This window comes from Platichthys flesus, chromosome 21, assembly GCF_949316205.1.
Source record: "Platichthys flesus chromosome 21, fPlaFle2.1, whole genome shotgun sequence".
In the NCBI taxonomy this organism is placed as follows: Eukaryota; Metazoa; Chordata; class Actinopteri; order Pleuronectiformes; family Pleuronectidae; genus Platichthys; species Platichthys flesus.
Genome location: NC_084965.1, coordinates 12358987 through 12384082, shown reverse-complemented (window position 1 = coordinate 12384082; position 25096 = coordinate 12358987). Strand labels below are relative to the sequence as shown.

General features: G+C 42.1%; 2 protein-coding genes across 5 annotated transcripts in view; both read right to left on the bottom strand.

Moving 5' to 3' along the window:
* ncoa2 (nuclear receptor coactivator 2) overlaps nt 1–16931 on the bottom strand; it is a 53759-nt gene extending 36828 nt beyond the window's left edge. For 3 of the 4 annotated variants that reach the window (XM_062379109.1, XM_062379112.1, XM_062379111.1), the window contains exons 1-2: nt 16283–16469; nt 1869–1951 (exon numbers count right to left, since the gene is read on the bottom strand). The gene's annotated coding sequence lies outside the window, so the exon portion shown is untranslated. Of the gene's footprint in view, nt 1–1868; nt 1952–16282; nt 16470–16558 lie in introns of those variants that run through there. The other variant, XM_062379110.1, reaches the window with a different exon arrangement.
* Nucleotides 16932–18213: 1282 nt separating this feature from the next.
* Nucleotides 18214–24994, bottom strand: tram1 (translocation associated membrane protein 1). Its single transcript, XM_062379384.1, has 11 exons — nt 24685–24994; nt 23052–23115; nt 21864–21985; nt 21658–21774; nt 21501–21559; nt 21301–21385; nt 21012–21082; nt 20774–20878; nt 20546–20689; nt 19942–20093; nt 18214–19337 (listed from the first exon to the last, which is right to left on the bottom strand). The coding sequence occupies exons 1-11, from the start codon at nt 24805–24807 to the stop codon at nt 19267–19269; spliced, it is 1113 nt and encodes a 370-aa protein (XP_062235368.1). The 5' UTR covers nt 24808–24994; the 3' UTR covers nt 18214–19266.
* Between the last annotated feature and the right edge of the window lie 102 nt (nt 24995–25096).

Genomic DNA, 25096 nt, shown 5'->3' with positions numbered 1-25096 from the left:
GCCAGAACGTTGATAACTACATAGACACTCACTTTAAAAGTTGTTCAGATTGTATTTCATCAGGGCTCAGTCACATGATGACTGGACTGACGTCATCTGCAGTTTAGCTGAGGTACTGTGCCAGCACTTGATCAGTGATCATCCACTTGTAGTCGATGTAATGCAAAGTGACAAGAGGATAACCAATTTGCCCTGTTTATTATGCACAATAAAAATATAATCATGGCAGCTAACTAGGCTTGGAAAAATTATATTTAAATCAAATGGTTTCATTCTGATTTGTTTATCTTCTCTGCATGTAGCTCATTTTTACGAATGACCATAACTGTTAATTAATGTGATTATATTTCTGTATCCGTTACACATAATCTTTCTGGGTTACCAGTGCAGGACTCTGGCACGGTATGCTGGGCTATGGCTGTCAAAAGAGAGAAACCATGAGGGGAGATGAGAACTGGAATCAAGAGGGGGGGAAGGGACACAAGGACTCACTAGGAAAATTGATTAACTGGTATAAATAAGCACCTCTCCACAGCAATCTAGTCAACAGTTCATCTGTGGCTGAGAGGGCTGCCTGAGGGGAGATTCAGATGTCACTGAGAAAATCAGATTATTGTATAAGGTGAAATGTAGGGACATCCTGAGCCGATCCCTCAGGGTCATTTGTTTTAATTGATCGTGACAGCGATATCCATCTATGATCCTTTTTATACTGTAACCCATTGTGAAACACCATGTTTAAACACTGGATATTAATTCACTGTGCCACTGTGGAGCAGCACAAACAAGTAGGGAACAGTTTCAATAAAATGATACGGACATATTGACAGAGCATAGCTGCTTTAAGCAAATAAATACGTTTGCATTTACTACAAAGTGCTCCCGTTGGCATACAAATGCATTGAAACACTCACCACTCAGCAAATAAATTAAAAACTGCAGGAAACTGATAGATTGACTTAGCTTTACCTTCTTAATGTATGTTGACTTTAAGTTGTGTGTGCACTGCATCAGTAATATAACATGAATATGTAAACGCTACATTGAGAAACCCTGAATACATAATATTTGATGACTCATACTGACACAAAGGTAAACATTTTCTGATAAAGCGCTAACTAAAAGCAAACAATGCAAACCAAGTCTTTACATTATGGTAAATGTTGTTGTAAGAACTGCTGGCGATACATTAATCCTAACAGACACATTCTGGCCGCCACCGTCCAAGCTGTACAGTCACACAACCTTGCAGAGAGAATGATGGTTTCAACAGTGATCTTGTTTCCCCCACACAAGACAGAAAAGACGGGGACTATTGGATGCCTCATAATACAATACTTTTACACAATCATCTGGATCAGGACACCGAAAAGGCCCATAGAAAAAGGTTCAACTGTGTTGAAATGAAGGAACAAAACGGAATTTAGCAGGCCTCCATCTCACGGCATTAGCACAGGGACACTATTAATTAGATCATGGCATAAACCTCCCCACAAAAGCTCAAAGTTCTAACTGTGCTGCTCATCTGATAGCAGTGGAAAAATGCCTGGAGATTTTCATAAAAACACCATCAATGGTCTTCCCTTATAACCAGAGAAATCAGCTAACAAGCAGCTCAGAGTTCAAAGCAAGCACTGACATTTATCCCATTCAATACTGTGGGGAAACATAAGTGGGGAAACATGCCGATAAACAAACGTTGGAGCACATGTGAGACACCGACACTACTGCGACTGAGTCTAATCTAAATAATCATAATAATAAGAATTAAGTTAATCTACTTTGCATCATTTGTGCAATTTTTCATTTTGAGTTCAGGCGGGACTATCTTCACAGTAGAGTTTTGCAATTTGAGGAGAGCTTCTTACCTTGGTTGTAGTCCAGAGAGTCCCTCAGGCCATTGCTGCAGGGCAGTAATGCTATGAAACTGTTAAGCATCATCCACTTCTCCCTGTTGAAAGAAATAACAGGAAATCATGAATTTGCAGTACATAGTGTGAATCAGCACAAAGGCACAACGATGTATAATGAGGGACTGCCCGAAGATTGTAACTGTACTGTGCTTTGTTTGTACTGCAATATTTACATGTTGACAAGTGGAAACATAGTAGCATATAAGGGGATGCAGCAAAGATTGTCGTCAATGAAAAATCTACTGATTACTATCTCAAAGAATCAATAAATTATTTGGTCTATGAAATGTCCCAGAGGAAAATGTGAAATCACCTTTTGTTAATTTAAGTTCAAACTCAGGACAGGGACCCCCGGAAATTGAATTTGAAGAACCAAGATAAAACCTTGAATGAACTACTCGGAGAAGGATACAAAATTAGATGTGTTGTGGTGACCTGGTTTGGTAAAACACCTTTTACTATCCATGTTTAAGCGTTGATAAAAATCCAGTTTCTGTAAGCTCCTACAAAGAAAAGCATCATGACAAAAACAAATCCTACACTTCAACATATAACATGTCATACTGCAAACTCGTAGAGCCATTCCCACTGAGTAATGTTTACTGACCCATCGGTTTCAAACCACAGCTGAAAAAATGTAGGGACATTTGTATTGTACGTGTATTATGATGGTGTGGGCAATCAGTCGACAGAATGCAAAAGGTCAAGTCGTGTCTCAACAAGCTCACTTCTGTAACTTAACAGTCAATGTCACAAACTCACAACTCATCTTATCTAGCATTAACCCTTTCTGTGAAGTTAGCGCAGAGGTGCAAGTTAAATGTCCACAGGGTGTGTTCATGTCCTTAGGGACCTCAAAGCCTATTACATTGTGGAACACAATGTTCCCTATTAATCGTGGCCCACAATTAATTAGACAGGAGAAAAGTTTCAATTTTGAATCATATTCCCATTTGGATAATTATAAAATGAAAATTTTAACTAATAACAAAAGGGAGACTCTGTGAGGCTATTTGGCCAGGCTGAAAAAACAACAAGAATGAATTGTTTCTGGGGACAAACTCGTTTTGTACTACAAGTTGCCTGATGCAGAGAGTGGCGGGCAGCCCTGGCCTGGGTGATTTCTCCAAAATACCTGCCAAGTGAGCCAGCTGAGGAATGCATTCAGGTGATGTCATGTGCTGACATAACAAGAGAAAACCCTTTTGAACCCTGCACAAGTCCATAGCTGGAAGCCATGAAGGAAGGTGATATTTTGTATCCTGAACTGCAGCACACGACAGGGAAACAGCCCAAATCGGTGATGAGTCACCGCTGAAAACAGAAGGCAACAGCATGTACAGTTTAAACACAAAGTCCTCTGCTTCTGCACACAGCCTAGCATCAAATATAGTCCAGCCATAAATAGTCACGGATAGTCACAAATGCTACAGTCAATCTCATCTGTTTTATGTAATTTCATAACTCTGAATTTCTCGACTCCACCTTCCTCTATTCCTTTTTCCATTTCCTTCCCTTAGTTCTCATCCTCTGGAGGAATTTCCTCTGGGCTTTAATGCTGTCACATGCTCAGTCACAGTCCAGGCCTTAATCTGTGGACTGAGTGACAGAATAAGGCGGAGTGTGAAAACACTCCAGTGAACTAGTTTAACAGAATCATATTTTTTTGAAATGGTCAGACTGGACCAAAATATAACTTGAATGACAGTGAGATGAGTCTGTTCTTTGTTTACTCAAGTCAATCACTCAGAAAATCCATGATCACAGTGGATTCCTCTCAGACAATCTATTAGAAGCTACAATAGGAAGAAATTAATCAGAGAGAGAAAATACTGACGAGAGTATCTTTAGATCCAGGTACAATACTTTAACTAGTATTCACTAGATCACACTCACTGAACTTTTTTTTAATTAAGATCCATGAATTATTCTGAGAAAATGCTGAAAAACGCCCAAATCTTGCAACGGTAAAGATATGGATCCATCCCCTGCCCCAACCCTCCGGAAAATTAGTATAAGAGTCGTTTTGCGTAATCTTGCATAACAAACAGACAAAAAATGCTGGCATCCCAGATCCTAGGTATGGTAGCCTGTGCCTAAACTAAAATAACTAAATAAATATATGTTTTAATATGAGTTTAATGCACCATGTGAACCAGTGTGGGAAATGACTGCACCAAACCACCCCTCCCATTTTAGAGCAGCTGAGTCAGACCAAAGCTTTCTGTAACATCAGTGCTAAAGACCCACTGGTGACAGTAGTGGAGTGATCCAAGTCATACTGGCAAGAAGTACACATGCAAAGAAAACCCGGCTGAAGATCTAATCAGGAATAGACTGTTTCTCTCAGGCAACGCTCTATCCTTTAAGAGCTATTGTGCTTGGCACAATAGCTCTTGAATGACACATGGTGTAACAAACAAACACAAATCACTCTGCCAAGCCTGTTGCTTTAATTGGGTTTCATGTTACCCCTGAATACTTGCATTACACAATCAAGTAAAGCTACTTGTAAGTGAAAAGTAAGGGCCTGTTATAAAATAATAGAAATAACAAACACAAATATGCAAAGTCACAAAGATCGATGAAGCCAGAGAAATAGACGTAAATCCTGATATTGTATAATGCAAGACTCTGATTTGGCAAATACACTTGGAGTTAAACCATCTGTTGGTATTGAAAGGGAGGTCGAAGATCCTCGGTTAAAAGTTCAAGCCCTTCTTAAACCAGGGGTGGGGGCCATGCACGGTGTGGCAAGTGGAAATGGTAAGGGCTGAAACACTGTGCATTATCCCAGTCTGCCAAAACAAAAGCTTAGTAGTACATCTGAATATGCAGGTGAGTTGCAAAAAGTTCCTTTGGGCATTTGGAGGAAGTTTTCAGGAAATGAAAAGAAAGCAAAAGGAACTGGACATGTTTGCTATGTTTAATGTAGAATCAGCTGATGGGCGTGACAACCTACAACACGGAACCACTGAACTGCAAAATATCGATGGGCTAAAATTTAAGTTCAACATATGCTGTCGTAATGTCTTCAGTGTCTTCTACGTGCTCCTCACTGGGAGAAATTTGTTTAATTTTGTTTTTATAATTTTTGCTTCTGTCATGCGTCAGAAGCGTTATCAACCCCCCATGATTGCCGTGGATCCAGCGTGGGATTCTCTGCTGTGTTCACACATCGAATTCTCCTGAATTCCACTCACTTTATGCTAGAGTCAGCAGAACTGCCGAGCCACACACTTGCCTTCACACTTGCACCTCCCCTAGAGAAAGTCCGGAGGATCCGCGGAATTGAATGAAAGAAGATCGAGTGAAAGGTTTCGTCACCCAAGCTTGGCTAACAATGCTAATGAGCTGGCTAATCAGGTTCAGACAGGACAACGGGGAGAGAGTAAATGTGCTAGAAATTGACCAAAACGACCAGGTCACAGAGAGGCTAAACACCAATGGAGCCTCTACTGGGTGCCCTCACAACAGCCCACTGATGGCCTCCAATTTAATAAGAATCAAGGCTGATGTCTAATGCCCTAATGAAAACACTTAGCCTCATGGCTCTAGTCGCACCAAGGTCTGGTCAAGATTGCCCTCCTAACCAATAATCAATAGACGTTTGTTATGGGGGCTGGGTTTGGGTGGTGCGTGGTAAATAACACCATTAGATTAATCAACCAAGAAAATAATTCCACATGTGTAATCTGGAACTAGGTAACCAAAAATATATGTTTCACCAACAATGGAGCTTGTGACGGATTAAAGGTTGAGAAGTGGTTTATAAGAGGCTGGTTTAAATCCATGAACTGGCAATGGGGGTCACCACCATATTGTGGTTGTATGGAGTTTCTACAAGGAGATGTTAAATGCATGGCTTAAAATGACAACATATCCGGAAAGCAGCACATTAAGGCATAGACAGGATCTATAGACGGGCTCTTGTCTATAATTTCTGTCTGAAAATCCCAGACATTAAAGAACACAAATACAACTTGCAACACGTTAAGTAACTAAATCAATGTTTAAGTAGCAAGACAACCTAGAAGAGCATATTGGTAGGACTCCAAGCATACAGAAGGGAATGGTTTAGGGAATTATGATGAGTATCAGGGCAGTATCTATTTATTTTTCATTAAGGTTTCATTCTCCTCCAGCTTTGATGACTACAAATTGTTTAATGCGTTTGAGTGGAATCTAAGGTTTAATGTAACTTTTAAAATGCGCTTATTATTAAATGCATTTATGTTTTTAATTGATTGTAGACCCTCAGAATACTAGCTTTGCTTTAGGGCACAGCTAATGGGGATGCTAACAATTTTGCCTTTAATTCTTGAAAATCTTCATCGCCTTCTTTAACTTACAAAATGAAAGTATCATAACCACTTTGAGGGTTAGGGGTTAGGGTTAAAATTAAGAACTGATTAACCATTGACAAGTTTGAACCAAGTTGTTAAAATATTATAAAAAGGTGGATATAAAATATTTATATTTTTATTTACACAGTTTTGGGTATATTTGATGCATGCAAACAAATAAGAAAATACCAACTGAAACAGTGTTTTACTATTAGTGTTACATTTTGCATAAATAGTTACAAAATATATTAAATTTCCAAGTTAATACACTATACCACACTCACGGTTCAAGAGGACAATATTGAAAACAATTTAATGAGTGCATTAAAGAACTGAAGCGCATGCTGTTGTGAGCTCAAGCAGACCATTTGTCTTGGTGAGATCAGTGTACACAGAGATCCTCACATAAAACCCTATTACTTATTACACTTTGAAACCCTGCCAGCAGATTTCAATGGGCTTCTCTGAAGCAGTTGCAACCCAGTGCCAGGTGCCCCTGCATCTGTTGCTCCAGTAGCGACAGCTAGCTCCGTCAGCTGTGACCTCAGGGACAGTAAACACCAACGTGTAAGAGGCATAATGAGACTGATAAGACTCAGCGTCATAAAGAGGTGAGTCATCACGACAAGAGAAACCGAATGTGTGTGGAAACCGAAACAGTCCTGTAATGCAGAACACAAGTGTGAGAGAGGCTGTGGGCAGGAAGAACAATTTGTATGCACAGCTGATTGCAGCGTGTTTTTGAGAAAATGTGGAGCTTGTCTTGTGACTGGCCTGCATGTTAACTGCGTCTCCATTGTGCCTGTGTGTGTCCACCATCTTTTATTGCATGTCACAGTTTGTAAGGAATTAGTTCCCGTGGAGCCCAGAGGCTATACAGTGGAAGCAGACTAAGGAGCAGGAGCTGCCTTGTTATAAAGGACGGTAGAGGAATAGGAGATCAGCTGACACAACTATGTCACTATCAGCCAAAGACTGAAACAATGTGACAGGCCGACGCTAGGGCTCACAGAAAAGTCAAAACACTAAAGTCAGACAAATATGAAAGAAATAATTCTATTTAGATTTAAATTAGGGGGGGGGGGGTCCTCAGTGGTTTTCTGGAACACTGATCATATAGAGGGATGACTTTAAACCCCAGTGCTGCGCCTCTGACAGTAGAACATGTAATTGGAGCAGAGAGAGCATAGAGAAAAAAGTGAAGCAGTCTTCTCTTCCTGCCTCCCTCCCTCTCTCTGTGATTCTCTCTATTTCAACAGTCCCCTGGTGAAACACTCAGTGAGAGTCAGGTCAGGTAGACCCTGCAACTATTTAACCTCTATTTAGAAAAAGCAGGTCACTGACAGTCACTAAAAGGAGCTAAATTGTGTTTCTTTACCAATTTTATCACCGACACATATTTAAATGAAATCTGGTAGGATGTAGTTCCATTGTAAAATGTGATATTAAACAACAAAAATGTTTGTCACCTCCTTAGGTGAAGATCACAAGTATGAGCAATTTGTTAAGAATTACCAACATGATATCCATCTGCAAATACCACATGGATGCGAATGATTATTTTGCACAAACAACAATTGAACTCCTCCATTTACATCAGAAAGAGCTACAGATGAAACACTGCCATGTCAAACCGGACTCTGGTCTTCTCAGGTCTATTTCAGGCACAGGTAGAATCAATCGCTTTTGTGATAAAATAAGAAAATGCTGGGGGTTAATTATCTAAACAGGGTTTCCCTACTATGATAACTTTTGTAGGATGGAAAATTAAATGAATGGAAACTGTATGTACATATATAGATAGTTACTTTTTTAAGAATGCAAATAGTAACAGTGTAGGTTTGGTCTATTACAGAGAGTCGAATTCAGGCTTGTTTGTAGCCTTAATATTGCTCAGCTTGCAGGTGTTATTTGGTTAGTCTATTGTGTGTATTTCAGAGTTAATCAGCCTTGAAGTTCAACCTGCAGGAGCTTCTGAAGTTAATAATGCAAGATGATTTGCTGCCTCAAAAGAAATTAATTAATGGCGATGGAAAATTAGTTCTTAGTCATCCGGCAGAAATTAAACCAAAAATCTCTCAAATTTCTGTCACAGATCGGCTCAAGCGGACAGATGTCTAAAACAAAACTTAACTGTGAGAAAATAGCTGAAGGAATGTGACACGACTCAAGGCGCGTCAGTGACATCACTGGGTTATGACTTCTACTGCTACTGAGGTAAACTCAGCTGTCTACAAGAGCAAAACTTTTGTCAAGTGGCCAAATTAGGATTAGGAATATTGTGAGATGGACATGATAGAAGGAGAACATTTCAGTTCAAAACGTTCACACTAAATCAACTCATTTGTTGGTGCACAACGTGATCACACACAAAAATGTATGCGTGTGTATCCGTAAACCCCCCAGAAACCCAAGGAAGCCACTGCAAAGTATTTTGTGTGGATGGTTTGCGGGTTGATGATGAGAAGATGAAGAACATGGTGACTTCTAACATTGTAATTCTTCACCTCCTGCCTTCAAATCCATGTCGGGGGAAAGATCTCCGCCCCCACCATGTGTTTTCAAACTAAGACTGTCTTCAGTGGGCTCCTGTAGCGGAAGTATCAGTGAAACATCATGGGTTGACTCTCTTATGCAATTACATGTCCAATGAGTGCCTTTGTTTTGTACTGCAGTGGCAGATGTGAAGGGAAGCGGTTTTGTTTTGACAGCCCACATCTTCAGGTGCCAAAACCACAAATCTCTGGAGCACAGACATGAATAGCAGCACACTAACAGTCTATTAGGTACAAATATAGGTTATTTAGCTGTTGAGGGGATAATGCAATTACTTTATGTAGCAATTCATTACTTGCATATACAAGTTCTAAACGATAATATAGAAGTAAGTTAACAATGCCACTACTATAGCAAATAGACAGGATTTTTTAATTCAGAATATTTAAGCACTAGAAAAGTTTCACCCTGTTATTAAACCTCTGGTCCTGAAGCATTTTAGCCTGTTTTTGCTCATGTGACTTTTTTTTACACAGGGTCCATGTTTTACTGCACCAGTACAAGAGAGTACAAAATGTTTTTGTGCAGTATTAAGTTGTTATGCCATAAATAAATCTTTTTTTTAATTATTATTATTTATTTCCCCAAAATTATGAAAAAGCAGAATCTGTTCTTATGAAAACATTTTATTTTGGCAAAGAGAATAACGGGATTTTTATTTAATATCACAACTTTAAAGATATATTTGGTAATTTTCCTGCTATTTATCTTTTAACTTACTAACAGGGTGTTGGGATGGATTCAGATCATATTGATTTTTAAACATTGTCTTAAAGTGTAAACAGGAACAGTGGAGAAAGAGAATCCTTCCTTTACTGCCCTATTAAAAAAATACATGATCTGCCTTTTCATCCTAATACTATCAACATCAAAACGAAACCGTGATAAAAAAATAGAAAACATCTTAAACAAAGTCTGGGTGAAATAAATGGATTACGTACAAAGTTAAATGTGATTTCGTATTTTAAAAGATTGTGATAAGGATTTGGGGGAGGACTGACTAATGTCACATCAGTCAAAATAATCTTGTGATGTTTGAATTATGCTTCCATGACTATCAATGTGCTCTGGCTCTTATATGTTGTGCAAGTACGTAGTTAGATAGTTAGTGTTTTCGTAGTTAGTGTTGTAACTTGTGACACTTTCTGCCCGATCATAACATAACAAAAACTCAGTGATCTAATCAGCACTATCTATTCCACAATCAATTTCAAAAGATCTTTATATTTTCATATAGTAATTTATCATTTAAATCATATCATTTGCTGATTGAATCTTCTATGAGAAATTAATTTGTACAATCTGCCCCATGTTATTGTACATTGATAACTTGTGCAACAAATGTCAGACACAGGACGTAATTTTTTCCCTCAATAAGAGTCTGTAATTGTATGGACTATTGCTAGATTACATAATGTAGAATAACCTGTTGGTTACGGCTGCATATCCTGCAGGTAACTTAATGAGGAGCTCATTTACATGCACATCGCGCTCTCCACATTTATGGTTCATTGTGGGAGTTAACGGGGCATGATACGAGCCTCATGAACCTGAACAACATTTTACGTTCTGCGATTAATAAAGGAAAACAAGTGCTTCACCTGATGGGTTGGTGCTTAATCTGGTCATAATATTAATCTACTGTATGTCCCACTGTAGCAGAAAAACACAGGTCACTTTCGGAGATCCCCTTCCCCCACTGAAAGCATTAAAGATAAAGTGAGCAGAACCATGTTATAGGTCACAGAAGGAACACTGCTGAGTCAGCAGGGAGCGGGTGACGGAGAGAGAGAGAGATGGAGAAGGAAAGAGAAATCACGCCGGTCAGAATTTGACCCTCACAATGTGTACAGAACTGAAAAGCCTGAAACTGAATTCTTACATTCCTCTGGCTTTATGACAAGCAAGTGAGAAATGCTGCTTCCCTGCAAGTCATTCCATACTACCGTACAGCCCAGCAGGTGCCTGTGGTGGAGGTGGGGAGCGGATGTCATTTACCTCTGCTCCACCGTATAAGACAGTATTCTACATTTTCCCCAGGACAGATTCACACTGCATATTTTTGGACCACCCACCCGACTCCAGCAGGCAGCTTGCTCAATCCAAGTTTTCGCTCCCTCCCTCTGTGCCAAGGATTCCACCCTGGGCAGTGGGAAAGGTGCCAACCACATGCTAGCACCCTCGCTAGCACCCTCTGCCACAGACACATTGTGGCAGAGGGAAAAGGCAATTCAACCACTCACACTCGATAACCTTTATCCACAACTGCATCCAGTCGTGAATCAATTTAGAAAATACCATCTCATCTATTTATCATCAACTTCTGTTCTTCTTGAGGTTTGCCTTTACGTAAAGCTCGATATCCACTCTATTAAAATATGTGCTACTTAAGTAGATCATTATTATTTTCATGTCTTGTATCATTACACATTAGGCGACTGTGGAACGAGCAGAGAGCTCAGCTCGTCTTAATAAAACTGTGCTGCTTACGTGTTCAAAATAGTAACAGTTATTGCATGCACCATATTGTACAGATAAGCAGCGCCAGCCTCATAACATGAGGAAAAAATAGCTGCAGAGGCATTGTCACACAATCATGTGACCTCTGTTGTCTCCTCTGTCCAAGCCAACTGTCTAAGGGCACCTTCTTAGCATTGAGCAGTAGACACCACAATATCATTTAGCTTGGGAGATCAATATGCACTTTGCTGTGGCTGACCTACATCTGTAGAGGAGTGTGGCCTGTCGAAATCATTGGATTGCCTGTGAGACTCAAGATCCTTGGAGCCCTGCTGGACTCTCCATGGGGGCAGAGGATGGGTCAGCCAATGATGCGATGTTACAAATCTCAGTTTAAAAGAATACTACATATTTAAATAATCCTCAAATGGCGAGCCATAACACAAACTGCCTGCTATGGGTTATAACCCTGCCAGGAAAATGATCGCAGACAAGTCAAGGACACTTCTATAGTGCATTTGTTTGCCAATTTATAGAAGCGCCTGAATGTTCTTACATATTACTTTTGAGGGGGGGACTCCACCAAGGCTATTCATCATAGATTAGACTTATTGAGGGGGAAAAAACTGAGTATGTAAACTACAGGTGAATGTTATTCCAAGAGCAAACTTGGGCTTAATATTATCATAAAACAACTGCACTGTCACAGGCCACTGAAAGTCTTATTTTAGTTTTTTACATTTTGCGATCAGTGCTCGCTGTGAATTTTTCAGACATTTTAAGGATATTTTAGCGGGGGGGCATCTGCACGATGAAGTTTTTGAAAATGTACACAGCAACCGACATTAACGTTTCCACAAAACTTCAGGAAAATGTCCAGAGTTCATTGCATCTCTGAAAGCGACTGTAGGGTCAGTTAAAGATCCTGTGCAAACTGCTGTGAACAACACCGGATCTTCTCTGGGCACTGATAGATGGGATGCCTGATTTGAGGTCAGCTAAACAAGACAATGACAACATGCCTCGAAGCGAAGAGGGAGTAAATACTCTCTGCTCCTCCGCTTCCATGTCAGAGCCCTCTCAGCTTTCCATCAAACATCCCGGCCTCAGACCTCTCAAACAGACCTCTCTCTCCGCTGACTTCCCCCCACCCTCATCTCTGCCTCTGCTGTATAAACCTGGCCATTACCCCACAGCTCATCCCTCACGCCTACCCAGGATCTGTCACAGTGCTGTTTCCATGACAACGCAAACGCAGAAACAGCAGGGTGAGATGCCCAGCGAGACAAGGCGACTATATCAGGGGGAGGGCTGCACCATGTCAAGGATCTACGGTGGACATTACACAGCATGTGATGGACGGATAACGCAAAGTCGCCCGGTACCAACCCAACACAAGTGAGAGCCACATGTTTTCTGAGGAGTCGTCTTTTCTTATCTTACTGCATCTTTAAGTCTGGGCTCAATAACTGAATGTAATTTATGAAATTTAAAAAAAGAAGAAATGTTAATAATTCCAAAGCTCAACTATTTGTCTTGAATGCGTCCGACCAGAGTCGAAAGAAAAGCATTAACTCCCTGAAAGGAATGTGCAGATTTTAGTAGGGGCAGTTATACTGTGCAACATCCTTACGAGCGCCCAGATTCCTGCCAGCCTCTCAGCGCTGGACGTGGTAATTTGACACTGCTTTTTTAAACCAGGAGTGCACGTTTAAAAAAGAGCCCGTGTTCGACTGAGGAGCGTGGTGGTGTTCAGGAGGTGGACATGCTCAGCAGTAGAGACTGAGCTGTCATTTTCCCGCCTGGTTCAAATGACTCAACCGAATGTTGTTATCAAAGAAGAGTGGAAACAAGAGGAGCATTGTACTAACTGGTAAAACAAGACATCTTCAAAATGGGATTCATGTCATAATTTTAACAGAAGCATTTCTTACTGCTTTAAAGTGATAGAGAATTTGATGATTCTTAATGTTAACTTTTGACATCCCAAATCAGCTTTTTGTTTAAAAGTCCGGTAATGAGTCTAAAGCACAGAGCGGAGTGTGAATACATTCATTCTTTTCAAATTTATTGATTTGAATGGAGCCTTCTTTACTAACCTGAACCAAGTTTGGCTACTTAAAAAACATTATTACTCTTAAAGGACTATAATTACCTAGGGACCGCATGAGATTAGGATCTCACTTTCACAATATGTGCCATACAATACATTCACATGGATTTGCGCAAAAATTATGAATCCCGCTTACTCTGAAAAGGGGACTAAAATTATTTCAAAGAATTGAGAGCACAGTCGACCTCTGCCATCATTATCTCGGGACGGCCCCAGATTTTGGCTCAAGCTGTTGTTTTGTTGTTTTGTTGGACCAACAGACAAAAAAACAACATGCACAACCAAGAGGACAAAATGTGATGGGTGCTAGTTTAACAAAATATCACTGAAAAAAATAATCTGTACAGAAGCTCCCTGTAAAGGATTTCTTTGATGATTTGAGCGCGACCATCAGTCCCTGACCTCAACACTTAATTTAATTCAAAGTTTTGTAATCATAGAGGCCAAATGAAACCACCAAATATTCACAGTGGAGAGCCTGGAATCAACAACTTTACAGAAAATGTATGTGTTAACTATTTGCACAAGATCCAAAGGATAAAAATTATATTGAATTTTACATTCTAGCGGTCTTAAGTACATAAAACTAAATCAGTGGCAGCGTATGCAGCAGAACAAGGTTCAAATGATTACAGTATCACTCAGGTGACGCAACTAAACAGCTTAATCACAGGGCAAAGGCCAGGGATCACCAGATGACAAGTCTGAATTACTGAACGTACTAGTTTGTTTCATGGAAATGGGAACATGGAACGAACATGGAGTGACATTGAAGTTGTGTGAAGGAAACTACCGAGCAACGACCAGTTTGCATGAGATGAATGCAGAGGAGTGGTTTCCATATGAAGTGACAAGCTGGACCTTGCTCGTCACAAACTTGTTGCTGCAGTAGCTGTAGTTTATGGTGCGGAGAAATACAGGTAATACACGTCGTATAAACTGTACCAGGCCAATGCGATAAAAAAAAAAACAGCCTCCAATCGGTTATCCTTGTATAAACATCAATAAACACGCTCCAATGAATCCCTGGCTGTCTTGATCCCGACAGTCTTTCTCTGCACAGTTATGTCAAAACGATAAAACTAAACTTTCCAACACAATCTCTCCAGTTACATGTTTCTCAAAAGCACTGTGGTAAGTTTCTACCTTGAAAATTAAACAATCAAAATTTGAGGGTGCAATATAACTATTTACTCATATGAACACATGTTCATGTAGACCAAACTATTCTGTCATGTTTCCATTGAGAATTATAAATCATTTTAGAAGGATCATATATTTCTCCGCTTGCCCTTTATTCTAATGACAGACAGTTTAATCTCCTGCTGTTCTCAAAAGAAAATCATTCAGTGAGTTCTGTTACACTGCACATTCAAAAGTCAATAACTTCAGGCACCATGCCCTTGAGATAACAAGCTTCTCAGGCTGGCACAGGCACACTGGATTTTAAAAGACAGCAACGCTATTTTTAAATGCTCCAGCCCTATTTAACAGTTTAAGACAAAAAGAAAAAAAAACGTGTGATCCTCTTTTAAATATCTTCCTACCGGGGAGATCTGCCTGAAATCCAGCACATTCCATCCTCACTGGAGGTGGAGGGGGGCCCGGCCAAACCGCAGCTGAACAGCACGTCGCGTTAAATCCCATATGAGCGGCGATGTGACCGTGCACCATCAGGTGGGCAGGGTGACGCAACAGACACCGCTCAACTGGTTCCACGGGCTGCGTTCCTCCAGCGTCGCCGAGGAGGAGGAGGACCGCTGAAATGGCGCAAGCTGTCTGCCTGTATAGTCCCGGAGCAGTCAAGCAAGAGAGGCGTCAGGGAGCAGGGCAGTGCGCTCCCAAACACACCGGGCCACCCCCACTGAGCTGCATTCCTCCATACTGCATCAGCACCTTGCGTCTATCGCCCGCCAGCCAATGCATTGGGTCCATTCAAAATGTCCACAGCGATGCATGCATGCGTGCATTGCCACATGATTAATTCAAATGTGAATTTAAGACACATGCAGGGTCTTGGAAGATGCAAATGCAACAACAAGCTGCAAGCACCCTGCAGACCTCCTCCTCCCCCCCCCCCCCGACTCTGAGCGCACAACCCCGGACAACTTTCTGAGCACTTTCCCCAAATGTTTTGAAAACTGCTGGTTCGAGTGCTGCAAGCTCCTCCGCTGACTATCACAGCAGCGGGGCAAACATGGAGCCCCGCACAGTAAACAACCAGAGCACCACTAGTTCGGCAGGAAAGAAAAAGCGAGCGTGCTCCCTGCATCCTGAGCGACTACGCAGACATTCGGTCAACTTACCCCGGGGTTCGCAGCTTGAGGAGGGGAGGCGGCCACGAAGCACAACACGCAGGGGTGAACATCCAGCTCGCGCACACACACCGCGGAGGGAGAAGTGTCCCCGGGTCCTGACTCACTCCTACAGCCCTGACAACCACGCTCACACGGCCACATTAGCCCGCAGCTACACGGCTAGCATGCTAAAGACGCCCCCCCTCCTCCTCCTCTTCTGCCGCTGCTACACTGGCGAACTTCGCCCGGTGTTGTGCGCACCGTCCCCCGCTCACTCAGCACACAATAAAACACACTGACATGGGGAAGTACCGCGGCGCACTGTTGCTCTCCGTACCTGGGGGTAAATAACAATAAAAAGTGTCCGTAAACATCGCTGTCCGAGCGGAGTTTGCCGCAGAAAACACCGCTGACACAGGCTTAGCCGAGGGAAGCTAGCGGTTGCTAACGAGCTAGCGCCGAGGCGAGCGAGAGGAGCCCCGTGCCAGACGAGACTCACAGCCGAGATTGAGGAGCTCGCAGGCGGATTCCACCACCAAAACAGGCCGGCCCCCGTGTCCCTCCCACAGCGTCTCGCCGCAGCGGGTGGCTACTCACCTTTTAATACTGTCGGCCCGTGTCCTCGCGGTTTAAATCCCCTCTACCCGACGTGGCTCTGACCTTCGCGGCGGCTGAGCAACATTTCTGCTGGCTAACTGCGCCGCCATGTTTCTGTCCCTGCGCTGCAAACCCAAGACTGAGTGTGTGTTTATCTGGCTGCTGCTATCCTCCCCCACACCAAACCACATCACGGGGCTCCGGCAGCGGCGCTATCAGCTCACTCACCGCCGGGGCTTCCGTGAGCAAACCCACCCCCTCCCCGCGGCGATTTACCTGTCAGGAGCCCGCGGACCCGACTCCGCAGCACCGGGGGTTTCATCCGTGTTTACTGCTGACAGCCTCCGGATCAGCCGCTTCAGAAACACCGCTGTGTCCACGAGTGGCTGCGATGGGGTTTAAACGCGTGTTGTGGTTTTTAAAATGTGGTCAAACTGTGGCACCCCCTCCCTCTGTCCTTTCTGAACATATTCAAAAACATGTCAAGTGCTGGATCAACACGTCTGCAACAGTGGGATCTCACACATGTGTGAATCTAAGGTAATAAATAACATGTGCAATAAACATTGAATATTTAAATATATCATTTTGCGTCTTTTTTTATTTGAATTGTTTTTATCCCTTTATGGTTTAGGATTTTATCGTTTTATTCAATTTATTCCAATTTATTTGCTGCTTTTGCTTGTTTTTAGATTCTGGTGTTGTGTTTCATTGCTACTTCTTAGTAGAATTAGCTCCTAATGTGTCGGAATGACAACAAATCTTCTTGAATCTTGAATCTTGAATATAAAACAATGACTACAAATAGAAAAGGCTGTTGTGGTGAATGAACTTCCTTTTATCACACCACTTAAATTGCATTGCAATCTAGATAACTTGCTGCAACATTTACTGTTCAGATTAAGTGAGATATAATTGTTTTACTCAAATACCTAAATTCATGTTATGTGTTGCTGTTTCATAATAAAAATTATTGACAAACTTTGTAAATAAAACAAACAACTGAGTTCCACTTTATTCTGGTCAAAACGTCAACCAGCAGCAAATCCTGTGCAACTCTACCATCGTGTGGCTGAAACGTGAAACATCAACCCTGTGCTTTTTTTAAAGTGATCCTTTCTGATCTGTCATTTCAGATTGGATCACAGTAAAATTGATCACAGTCAAATATGGACTGTCCCTCTCAAAACAGAGAGCTTTTTTTGTATTCTGCATTATGCCTCAAGGATATTTAAACATTCAGAATGAGATTCACAGTTTGTGTATTTGTATAAGCTTATTTCAATATTTTTTGACTTCCTCAAAGTCCTATTTTAAAGAATTGATTTATCCTTCCTCCCCTGCATGAGCTTGTTACTGAACAGTGTACTTTTTTTTTTATGTCTGTTAAGATTTGTAAACCTGTTTCTTGGAAAATTACTGTAAAAATCAAGACTAGTCAGGTTATAGTTTTTCTGTTAAAATCTGATTGACAATGGTTAGTAGTGTGCAGGAGGAACTATTGATCCTCCATTAAGCCTTCTTCTCGTCTTTGCAGCCATCTCTGGTAGCACTAGCAATGCCAGGTCACATTATCACTATTATTCTCTTTTTTCATGACAATCATTTTAAATGAATGCGATACTACAAAATATTTGACATGTAAAATACATTCAATACCCCAAAAAAGCCAAATAAGGACGCTGATCTATTTTTTCTTCGATAAAACCATTTATTCCTCTGAAGGAGAGACAAACCCCCAGGACATTTACTAAAAGCAGTACATGGGTTTATTCTTTAGAATAAGCCGGCGTTACCTAGGTGATTGATTCTTACAATACAGCTGCGCTCCATAAATCCATTTTATGGCATGTGAAGTAAAAAGGCATTTGTCAACAGTCAACCAGGCTCATTTGGCACAGTCCAAAGAAGAGCAGGGTAAGAGCCAAACATCCCAGTCCACATCTTTTATTTTAAACAAATCATTCTAATTCAATAAGGTCAAAGAAAAACAAGAAACCCATTTTCACTTACACGACATATGAGGAGGGACATACAAGGTTCAATCACACTGACAAAAGGGATGTTTGCCTGATTTTGTCTTTTCAATCTCAACCAAAATGATCTTATTTCACTCAAACAGCTAAGACATGAGGTGAGTTTATTCACAAACAGCATCAAGGAGGGACTGTGATAGATTCAGCTTCTTTTCATGACTACAAAAAACTGTTCCATACTCCAATTATTTAACACTGCGTCAACTCGGGAGTATTACAGGTCAATGTCTCCGCTTTTCCTATTCATGAGGATATTCTACCTCGGTTTCCATATAAAGTGTGTTGGTGACTGACAAGTGAAAACACTGTTAAAAATGCCTCGCTGAGTGGGTTTGAACAGTCTGAGGTGTGAAGGCTTTTGTATCCTAGAGATCATAACACGACTGTTTACAACCTCCTGTCATAAAAAAAGAAAGGCAAAAAAGAAAGGAAAATAAGAAGGAATTTCCTAAACTGCAAAAGCATGATTTGGTGAAAAATAAGAGGAGCTGAGCTAGAAAATACAAATGTGTGGACAAACAGAAATAAAGCACAAGCTGCAATACATGGCATTTAGGGAAAGCATGGTCTGACCCGGGAGGAACACGAAACACTGAAGTCATCATTCCTGAACTTTTTTAAATTTACACACCCTTTACAACACAATCTGTATCAATAGGCACTTCTTAAATAACGGTCTTTTTTTTTTTCCATAGTTTATTTTTTTGAAATTAGTTTTCTTCTCATTGGAAATGGCACAGCAGAGCAATGATTCTCAAAATCAAGGCGTGCTGGACGACTGGCGGCGAGCAAAGCGAGATGCATTCGGGCCCTTGGAAGTCCAGCTGGGAGGGCAGACCCCGCGTGGGAGCAGAAAAACGCGAATGATGGCGGAGGAGTGGACGATCCGCCGGTTGGCCAAAGAGACAGAGGCACGGGGAGAGATGGGAATAGCTGAGAGGAATGCGTTTATGAAGACTTCTCTTTTCTTGCTCTTGGTGAATCAGCTGCATGGGAGTTCACTCCATTTACTCCATTGGCTGAAAACAAAGAAGACGTATAGGTAGGTCCAATGTAAAGAGTGGGTAACAGTGAACATTATGCATTCAAATTGGTGTTTCACGAGAAGAGGAGAAAGTATGGATTGTATTCTTCTTGTGTTTTCCCCTGTCTGTTTGTTTGTTAGCAGAATTACACAAAAACCTCTTAACAGATTTGCACAAAACTGGGTAGAGAAATGCATTATGGGTCAGGGAAGAACCTATTAACTTTTGGAGCAGATGAGGATCCAGGATTTTTTTTCACCCTCTTCCAACATTGCAAAAATGTGTTTGACATTTCGCCATTTCCGAGGGAATAATTCATGGATCTAGATGAAAATGTCTGATATTTAGAGTGTGTGCAATTTGCTGCAGCTTGATGGCCCGTGCTCCACTGAGTGCCAATCTAGTTATGTCATATTTTAAGTGTTTGAATATTTGGTGGTATCTGCAGTTTTTTAAATCTCATGTCTTTTTTTTTTGTCCATTTCATTGAAGCAGTATGTGTGTGTGTGTGTGTGTGTGTGTGTGTGTGTGTGTGTGTCAGTGTTTCTTATTATTCAAGAAAGACGAGGAATCTTCATAAAGACGTTAACTGCCTCACCTTTGTCTTTCTTTGATTTGCTCTTGGCTGGAACTGGTTTCTTTTTCAAGGTCTGAACCTGAGCGTTGTCTCTCCACCGGCGCAGCTGGAAGTTGATAAATTTCCACATCATGAAGGCCTGAGTGAGGCAGATGCCAGCCAGCACAGTTATCCTAGTACAGAGAGGAAACAGTAAGTCATAGGGTCATCAAAAGCATGTGTAGGTCCCACTCTCGCTCAATTAGTTCATTATGGAGTGATACAGTTTAGTGGAGTGTTTGTTGTCAAGTGTCGTTTGGTTGATTTCTTACCCTAAATTATTTGTAGAAACAATTTTCTCACATCTCTTTCACAAGAGGTGATATATTGCTTCTCATCTAATTTACCAAAACTTGTGTTGGTTAACAACTGTCTTCCTCTTCTGTAAGGAAGTTATTTCTGTATGTTGGACCTCAGGGCTATGTGAAGTGTTGAGATAAGCTGTTCCATTATTCTACAGTAAGCTGCAAACCAGATAATCTTGATAATGCTATAACGGCAATGGAGCAATTTTTCAGACTACAAACATCCACATAAGTTTTTTTTTGCAAAAAGAGTTTCGTATTCTCTTCTCAGACACACTCACCGCACAAAGACAACATTGAAGTTTCCCGCTGCGAAATCGAAGCCCTGATTCTCGGCGTTGCCGAGGCCGAAGCCCACGGTGAGGACGGTCAGGGTCAGGGTGAGCAGCCGCGCGAGGACAAAGAGCACGGCCCACATGGTGAAACTGGAAGATGAGAGGTGATGCAATCAGGACTTCTAACTATCGGTCAACCTTAACAGTTATAAAACAAACAATCTGTGGACTTACCCCAGTTGTCTGTTCTCGTTGCTGAAGTAGATCAAGCGGGAGATGTGGAAGAGCAGCTCCACACAGTAGTGCAACACCAGCAGGACGAGGCACAGGCGGTTCAGACTGAAAGACGCGAGAAGACACTTTATTACAACAGACAGGGAGACATGGCTGGAGAGCTACTTTCCCCTGAATGGCAGAAATTAAACATGTTACACACACGTAATGACAGGCGTTCTGTAACAGCAGCTCTTACTTCAGAATGTAGGCGACTGCAATGTGGACCAAGTACAGGAAGATGTACACAAGCTGGCGCGGAATATCCTCCTAAACGGTAAACACAGAGGAAGTCAGGGCTAAATATTTACAGCAGCGCGGCTGGACACGTGGAATTAGGCGAAAGGAGTTTGAGTCACTGAAACAATACAACATAATCAAGGAAGTCCAACGGGAAGTCCCCTCAGGGTCCACATAGAAGCTGCAGTAATGTCAGGCTATTCAAAAATGATACATACACAAACGCAGACACACAAACAGACACTTACCTTCTTTGTCTTTTGGAAGTAAAGTTCAGGCAGAGAGTGTAGCCAGTAACCCAGCTGACAGATAAAGTAGAATTTCATCTGGAATCTAAATAAATCAAATCAAAAGTAAATAAGAAACAGTCAAACATGAAGTTCTTGAAAAATGGTCAACAACATAACAAGCTAAAACGCGGCCGGTCTCAGAGAATATTCCTACTTACGGCATCAGTGTGTGGGGATATCCCTCCCACAGGCTGACTGGACTGGACAGGAAGTTTTCCTGAGAACAAACAGGCATTTCATTTTCAATTTATCCACAGTTTCAGGTCTCATTTCATTTGCATATAAAAGCAATGGCCACGTAGCTCCTGTACATACAGAGAGGAGGATGCTCATGCCCCAGCCGAAGGAGACAAAGTAGAAGGCGCTGAGCTGGCCCGATTCATTGAACTTGCTGTGCTTGGTTTTGGAGAAGTGCTTCTTCCTGTTGAGTTTCTGCAAAGATGAACGAAATGAAACAATGCATGAACTGTTCCATGAGATTAAAAAGCAGGGCATTAAAGTGTGTGTCTGTCCGGACTTACATCCAGCACATACTCCTGGATGATGGCGTGCATAATGATGGCCACGAGCATGTAGAAGAAGATGGTGGCCAAGTCCTTGATGCCATGGTGGAAGTGGTTCACGGCCGTCTCCTCTAGGCCCTCTGAGGAGACACACAAAGTACATAAGTAATGCAAAGTCATCATGATAAACAATACTGCCGCTGGGTTTGGCAGGATTAAGCAAAAACCTTTAGACAGATAACCACGAAACTTGGTGGAAGGAGACATTACATTTTGGTGCAGATCAAAATCAGGGGTGGATCCAGGAAAGCTTTTGGATCTTGATGAAAGGGAACTGTTGGTCAAGGGTGGAGATGGTTTGGAGATGCGTTCCCCTCACATCATAAAATCCAATTTATCCATTCCATGCAAATTCCTGACTCACTATCTGTCTTGCCACTTTAATTCAACTGAATCAAGTGATTCAGAAGTTTAATCATCTGAAACCCTGAGATCATCTGTGTTTGGACAAAAAGTCTTGACTGCGCAGCATCCAACCAACAAACAGAAACGTGCTCTGTTGCAAACCTGCAATTTCATATCAGTGAAACCCTGAATGATGGGATTATTTGTGGCACAGACGTAGAAGATACGTGAGCGAATAGCTTGAGCGAAGGTTGGAGGCTGGAGCTTTATAGAACCGCATGAAGAAATCAATTCAATCAATTTGAAAAAGTCAGCACAGATAAAGAAAAAGACGCAGCAGCAGTAGATTTTTTTCACAGATGAGAGATTTAGCTGCTGTTAGTTATTTGTTCTATTAGATACAGGTTGTAAATAAATTACAGAGCCAGGTGAGTGGCAAGGTCCCTCAGATAAGAACCGTATCACCAGCTTGCAGCTCTCAGAGCTCCAGCCTCCAAAGAAATGTATAACCTTGAAATAAGAAGGACTTGAATCAAGAGCCCTATATTACACCTTTGCCCAAATTTGCCCGGCTCAACCTTGCCACAAGAGAACTTTATAAATCAGGCGGACTAAATTTAGCTCTAGAGGGAAAAAAGGAGCTCTCAAATGGGTTTGTGTAAGGCCACGCAAGTACCGCTCTAGAATCCAAATGAGAGGCTGCCAACAGGAAGCGGTGACAAAACGCTGCGTGATGTGTTGAAGCCAAAACCTTGAACCAAATCCAACAACATCCAAGTCTCCATTTAACCTTTAACTTACCGGTTGTTGATATGGTGACATTGTACTGGACAGTTATGAACAGCACGGCAAACTTCGAGGTGACCTGTGGATGAAAAAAAAAAAAAAAAAAGTTGAACATTCAACATACAGGTTCATTTTATTTACATGCACTAAGGCAACATATTGATTTTAAACTTCTAATTGATTTTAAAGTGACAGACCATTCTCTTTTAGCATCTTTAATAATTTGCTGGTATTGAACAAATAAATCACCCAAAACAGAGACCTTGTGGGAATATTATATTAACAGAAAAATGCATTAAAATACTGAAACAGAATAAATTTTTAATTTTGAAAGAATAGCTACTTGAATTCACTATAAGGACATTGGTGATACATTAATTAGTACTGATAAAATGCACAAACAGGTTTCCAGGGTTACTTTGCTTAAAATGCACTCAAACAACGGGCATGGGTTTCATTTGCATATAATGGGACCCACAATGGTGTAACAGAATGTTTTTTTTCTTTTCAGCTATGAAACCAATTAATCAGTGTTAAAGTAATGGTATGCTGTATTTCAGCAATACGCCATTATTATTTTGTGCTGAAAATGCACTTTAAACATCCAAAAACTGGCATTGAACTGCAATAAGGGGATAAACTCACTTTTTAATTCGGGTTTTGTGCATTAAATGTGGAACTGCTTTTCTAAAGAAATTGCATTTAGTATTTGAACTAATCAATATAATTATGTAGGGAGTATTATAATAGAGGTGCGTGGAGAAGAGATAACATAGGGCCACGTGGCTCAGATACACGGTCTTTAAATCAATCCAGAAACGGCTGGTTGAGTAAATAAACGGCCCTTTTGCGACGAGAAACGAAACAACGGGAGTTTTAATGTGGAGAAGAAAAACAGGAAGCAGTTGTAGCTACGTGCGCCTTGACACTAATGGCGCTGCTTTCCATTGACGACACCAGGGACCAAACATGGAACAACTCCCGAGAGAAAGTGGACCGGAGCGCAGAGACCGGTCCGGCCGGGTGGCAGGGTGTCGAACCGGGGGATAGAGATGTGTTGAAGCCGCTCTCGGTCCCCGGGGACAACTTTGAGATGAGGATGAGGAAGATGATGATAGCCCCCACTCTCACTCTCTCTCTCCTCTCTCGCTCGCTCACTCGTTGTGTGATTGCCACGTAACCCATCGACGCGAAAACTAGAACCAAGTTCAGGCTGTTTGTTGCACAATAATGGAACCCAGCGGGATCGACACCTTGTGCCGACCTGCCAAATAGTGACCCTGTTGCACAGAAGCAACTTTTTTCGGGTTTGATCGAACCCGGCGGAGCGGAGAAATACCGAATTCAGCGCGGGCTGCAGTCAGGTGGAGAGAGGACCCAACTTCCCACAATGCTCCGGTCCCAGCTCAGACACCCCGGGCTCCACTACAGGCTGCAGGGACATGGGGGGGAAACGAGGGGGAGACAGACAAACTTTCGATGCCCGGGAGGAAGTAGTGCGGAATAGACCAGACAGCCATGTCAGCCACCATATGGGTTTGTGACCGGGAGCCAGCCGAGCTCCAGCGGCCAAGCCCCCAACCTCCCCCGCCACCGTACACGGTTCAAACCCCCCGTCCCTTGATCTACATGTGTCCGGGGGACTTACCTCAAACATGAGCCCGAGGAGGAACACCATAGCAACGCAGGAAACAATGTCTGCGTGGTTCTGGATGACAAACTCATGGCTCAGCACCGGCGGGCTCTTGTTCGCCTTCTTTCGGATCGCCATGACGCGCACGATGCGGCTCAACTTTTCTGTTGTGCGGGGTTTAACGCAGCAGCCGCGCCGAGGTGGTTGCTTTCTGTCAGATTGGTGTTTATTGTTATCCGCGCGTTCGAGATCGCTCAGAGCTCCCTCCCGAGTCCGTCGAGCGTAGGGCCAGGCGAGCGATTGAATGGCGTGTCACTCTTCGCGAGTGGGAGGGTCCAAGGAGAGGGAGACTCGACCCAACGACGCTGCTTTACGCACAGGACGGGTGCAGCTGCTACCCTCGGTCGCCCCCTACAGGTCCGGAAGA

Bases quoted from the DNA above. Each gene is read 5' to 3' on its own strand.
- tram1 (XM_062379384.1), bottom strand. From the start codon at position 24,807: ATGGCGATCCGAAAGAAGGCGAACAAGAGCCCGCCGGTGCTGAGCCAT. The intron at 21,775-21,863 runs GTAAGTCCGGAC...TCATCTTTGCAG, and splicing joins TCCAGGAGTATGTGCTGGAT to AAACTCAACAGGAAGAAGCA. The intron at 21,386-21,500 runs GTAAGTAGGAAT...TGATTTATTTAG, and splicing joins TATCCCCACACACTGATGCC to ATTCCAGATGAAATTCTACT.